General features: G+C 38.8%; 1 protein-coding gene across 5 annotated transcripts in view; it reads right to left on the bottom strand.

The window, feature by feature from the left end:
* LOC116850524 (disheveled-associated activator of morphogenesis 1) overlaps nt 1–5,613 on the bottom strand; it is a 92,162-nt gene that overhangs the window by 50,792 nt on the left and 35,757 nt on the right. Inside the window, exon 1 of one of the 5 annotated variants that reach the window (XM_032828911.1) lies at nt 5,030–5,561. The exons of the other annotated variants lie outside the window; for them this stretch is intronic. Coding sequence (XP_032684802.1) covers nt 5,030–5,041 — 12 coding nt within the window. The 5' untranslated portion in view covers nt 5,042–5,561. Of the gene's footprint in view, nt 1–5,029; nt 5,562–5,613 lie in introns of those variants that run through there. 5 annotated transcript variants of the gene reach the window in all.

Below are 5,613 nucleotides of genomic sequence, written 5' to 3'. Positions count from 1 at the left end.
GTGCATGCTTATCGAATCAATGCGATTTACTTTGCTGTAGTTGTAGTATGTGTACGTGCCGTCCCATAAAAACCACACTGCTCGAAACAATTGAAAGATCGCTTTTTCAAATAATAATATTAGTAATAATATATATTTTACACAAATTTGGCGAATGAATTTTTTCCCCAGTGTACATATATTTATTGATTAACTTAGATTATTGGTTGATCGACGATTTTTGTAGGAGGAAATTTTGATTAATCAAACCCCAACACTATCTGGTAAATGCTGAAAGTATTGAGTATACGCTCTGAACATTCAAAATTTTGTAAAATTATTCAGTTTTATTGAATGCGATTTTCCAGCTGTCCTGAGCAGTGCGCCAACGCACAAAAAGATTGCGCCACAGAAAATGCGCAATCACATTACTTGCGTCGTAGATCTTCCGCCGGTCGTTAATTTTCTCAATTTTCTTTCTCGCATGAGTTTGAATCGCGATTGCATTTCATAAAATAAAATTTGTGCTTCATTAAGTAAAATTCGATATCGTGCGACATCTGCACGAAGTGATTTAACGTTTATATAAACTGTTCGCAAAATTAATTTCACGATCGTTGGAAAATTTTCAGGTTTCAATTTTTTACTTAGAGTTTCCTAATACCGGGATACAATAGAGACAATGCTAGCGAGCGTTAATTCCTCGTGAAAAACGCGTATACAAGTCAAGCATGCGAGCAGTTGTTGGTTTATTTATGCGGCGCGCAACAAGTTCCATCGAATGAAGACAGATGTGTCACGCGGTAACATTTTTTACGTGTGAATTTTGAATATACTTCAATATTTTTTTATTTCGTTGCATTTCGAGTGAAGCTATATTTTGAATTTTGAACAGAATCTTTATTTCTATCGTCACAATTTTCATAGTTTTTGACTTTTTCTTCACGCTCGCGTTCGCGATTATTAATTTCATAGGTTTGCGAATTTCATCGGATCGTATTTGAGGAAGAGTCGCGAGCGAATTTCGCAGAAATATTGCGAAGTTGTCCGCAAAAGCATTGCGGAATTGTCTTCGCAAAAATATTGCGGAGCTATTATCCGCAAAAATATTGCGGAATTGTCTTCGTAAAAATATTGCGGAGCTGTATTGCAGCCTATTATGCTACTTCATCGAAACGTTATATTAGGGATATTCCGTGTCGTACGTGAGAATCTGACACAGATTACTTTGTTCGCGTCGAAAAATTTCGCGAGATCGGCCTTCGATTCGCGTCGCGCGTGTATCAGAACGATGCACTACAACTCGATCGGACCGTTGCTGAATTTGTCACACATACTCGTCATTTATCCGAAAGGCAGACATTTTCTCGAAGACGCAGTTCGCGATATTTCATACGCGATTCGCAACTCAGAGTATCCCCCAAGAGAGACGGGATTTTTCATGAAACCTCCGTTAGATTACCGCGATCGGGAGTGAATTGCAGGCGACGTAGGATGCGAGGACCGTTGCAGTCTCAGATGCAGCGACAGGATGGCTGGTAGATCCTGGACACCGTGGGACGACGCGCAATGGTGAGCGCTCAATTTAGACGCCCATATAGTAGACACAAAGCGTCACTTTACGTAGATTGCATGCATATAGACGTAAATCGCATTGGGTCTGACGGAAAGTAAAGTAAGAATTGGAATTTGCAATTCGCCGGAGTTACGTAAAAATGATCCAACCAAAGAATTTAGCTTTCGAGATTTTCGCAATAGTTCAACGAGTCAAGCATTTCCATTTTTTTAAGAATACTGACTAGCTCAATCCTTAGAAAAATATGTAAAAAGATGCGACTGGTAAAAAATAAAAGAACTGTTTCTTAATTTATTTCAGGCATCTATATAAGGCTTGAATTTTTTTGTTTGATTTAAAAAGATGTGAATGGAGTATCCATTGATAAAAGCTTATAATTTTTTGCATTGGATCATTCTTGCATAACAATGGCCAATTGAAATTTCGACTCGGCAGGCTTACTTCTCGTCGGATTATTTCTTGATGATACATTAAACTGATATATTTGAACATGTCATATTTATATGCTCTGTATATATGATATATATGATGTTATATATGATTTTTTATACTCTATATACATTTTATATATACTTCGTGTATGCTCTATATATACTATTTGATTAATATACTTTACAACTTGTTATGTCGTATTATATACGACATACTATCTTTTCGGAGATATTTTCTTATATATACGCGTTGTTGACAAGACGATAAATTAAATTTCGACAAATTAAAGACAACAAATTAAATTATTAAGCTGAAACTCGAACCGGAATGTTTTGATTTCCCGCTAAATTATTAAGCCGAGATTTGGACCCGAGTATTTTGAGATTCCGCTAAACCATTAAATACGCTTGCGCCTACAACACTTTTCTCTAAAAACTTTTTTTTTATACACCTAGTACACAAGCGGTTTGAAGAATTTATTAGAAAAGTAGCAAGAGCTTATTTTGGAGAGAATGCGAATATCGATAACATGGCATTCACATTTCCATAATGTCTATGTGTTAGAAAATTAAACAACGTATACATTTGCATAATATCTGTGAAAAGATGATAGCGGTATTATGTTAGCGCCTACTTGACTATCGTCTTTATTCTATAAGTATCTATGTGTACATAAATTCGATATCGTCAGTAAATGATGATAACGTTTTCTACTGTTTGATGATCGCTCTACGTTATCGATGCTTATCAAATTAGTCGCTCGCTCCGGTATCTCCTTAAGAGTATATATTCTAATTTCTATTAGAAATTTATACATTTTAATTTCTATTAGATTTTAGGATTTTATTTCCTGTTAAGATTTTAAATATTAATTTGCATTAAAAATTTATAAATTTCTGTTCCTATTAAGATCTAGGAGTTTAATTTCTATTAAGATTTTTAATTTTATTTTTTCCAGAATATGCTATTCAAATGTTGTGAAATTATAGTAATTTTTCTTGAATTTATATATATTGAATATATATAAATTTATTTCATTGTTTATATTGCTGATATATTTTGATGATATATTGATGATATTTATGACATTTATGTATATATATTGCAATTGTAATTTGATGATTGATTCATTGTCTGATATATTGATGAATATTGTCTGATACAATTGTGATATAATTACTATGCTGCTTCTAATTAATCTGTGTCTCGCGGACATCAAAGATGCTTCTTGTAAAATTACGCGCGTTCCAAATTAATCGCGTGTACGAAGAATATCGCGTCAAACCGTCGTCACACATACGTGTCTCGACAAAAAAATCGCTACCGGCTATTAAGACTAAATTACCGCATTCCTGTCGGTGAATTCCGGTACCGTCCGCGCGTGCAGATCGAGACGAGATTTCATCGGCGTTCTTGAAAACGAATGATTCGTCTTCAGATCTAATCTCTCTTTCTCTCTTACTCCCTTTACTTTTATCCGCCGTTCTACTATCGAGCGCGACGATGCATCTCGCCAAAGTCTCGCTGAAGAAACGCGAGCATTAATTGCGCGTTAGCCTGATTCCGTTTACGCGAGGGGCGTGACGGTTCCCATATTTCGCCCGATGACACGCCGTTTGCCACGGTGTCCAGGGAATTCGATAGCGAGCCTTTCACGCGACACGCGAAGCTTCGCCGCGAATGATGTCCTTGTTCAGGAGATCCCATTCGATCCCTTCGGCGACTCAACGAGCATGTCCGATACTTTCCGGCACCTTTCTTACACCGGCCCCGATCGTCGTTTCATTTAGAAACCGTTGAAACGTATTTTCCTGCCACCCCGCTTTCATTGGGTATCGTACCTACGTCCTCCTGACCTGACCCTGGCTAGCTTGCCAGTCAGCCAGCCAGCCAGTCAGCCAGTCAGCCTTCGACGCGTCTCTCGACACGCGCTACCTCGGAGAACGTTCGTTTCTTCGAGTACATCGTGCTTTCTTCTTCCGTTACTTATGAGAATCCGCTGTCGACCGAAGCTTACTCGTTACAAATTGTTAAGTAAAGCAAACCGCTCGATAGAACGCGCGTAGGTTGATGTAAAAAGAGCAGTCGGTCTGTGCAAAAAGAAGAGCTTCGAATTTAACGAGTTTTCGCGAAATAATACGTGTCGGCGGTACGGTACGCAAAACTCGAACACATGTCCTTTCTCCGCGTCGGAATATCCCTCGCACCGGTTTCTCGCGACGCGGTCTTCAACTTATAATTTAATTTAATCACCCGCGACGTCACGCAACACACTCGCACGGTAATTCCCGTTAATTTCTCTTTTAAAAGTCTGCATCGACTTCGAAATTCGTCGGATAGAGAGGTTCGGGAAAAGGCGTTTCGTCTCGAGGGTTAGGGGAAACCGGGGTTAAATGTCCCATATTCAGAATTTCGAAGTTACAGTTTCTCAGATGAATAATTTTGCGACTGACTTAAAACATGATAAAAGCAGCCTTCTTTTATGTGCTAGTACCTGCCACGACACTGTTAACTGTTTTTTGTAATAACCAAAATACAAATATGCCGTCTTATGTCGGATTCAGTTGTCTAGGTTAAGCGCAGGTTAAGAAAGCCACATATAAAATATGTATTCTGATTAGTAATTTAGCAATCTTCGCGAGAGGTTTCTATAGCCTTCTCTTGCCGGCCCTTAATTATGCCAACTTTATCTCGTCCGCCCATGTGCCCGATTTCATTCACTTTATGAATGAAAATTGATTTTATTATTTGAAACAGTATACATCACATATTTGCAAGAACTTTATTTTAGCTAATAACATGTCACTAGTTAGTAACTTCATTGATGGAGAATACATGAAATTAACACAAAATTTTGAGAAACTCGAAAATTTACTTTGTCATTATTGCGTCAGCTTCTTCTATTTCTTAACCGCAATGTTGTTTCGATTTTAATGAAATTCAGGAATAAATGTTTTGAAGGAAACCATTGCGAGATTTTGTGTCTACTCTGAGTGTTTCTCTGAAGATAAATACTAAAAAAAGAGCACATGAGCAACATACCTCCAGGATCATCTAGACTCAGTCTCCCCTATCGAAGTTTTAAGAGGCAAGCCCTCTTTCACTGCCATCACTTATAACATTCCTTCTTATTACGCGCGAAAGACACGAGATTGGATTTCCGTGTCGCTGACGTTCGCTTCTTCATCGCGTTTCTTCGCCTACCATTCGAATGGGTAGAGACACTCGCGCTCGGCACAGTTCGCTAATGGCGTTGACGTTAATCGATCGCGCCGGCTCGCTTGCTCGCCTTATCGCAGGAATGCGTATAGTGGCCTTAAAGGTGCGGGACACTCGCGGCATCGATGTTACCTGGCTGCGCCGGTGAAAACGAACGAGAGAAACTTTCCGCGCTTCCGCGGGGACACGCAAGACCGCTCTCTTATCGCGTTTCCGCAATGACCTGACATGAAGATGAGGCACTAAGTACTTTGAAAGATGCTCAAACTCGTACGTCATGCATTATTCATTCTTTTTGCGCAACTTGGATGGCTCGGAATAAAGTAGTCGAAGTTACGCTCGGAGACAGAGTCAACAATTGAAGTCAAGTGAGAGAAAGAGGGAAAGAGAGAGAGAGAGAGAGAGAG

This window comes from Odontomachus brunneus, unplaced genomic scaffold, assembly GCF_010583005.1.
Source record: "Odontomachus brunneus isolate Ranch 3 - 2012 unplaced genomic scaffold, Obru_v1 Obru_scaffold_148, whole genome shotgun sequence".
NCBI classification, from domain to species: Eukaryota; Metazoa; Arthropoda; class Insecta; order Hymenoptera; family Formicidae; genus Odontomachus; species Odontomachus brunneus.
This window is presented reverse-complemented; position numbering and strand designations above follow the sequence as displayed.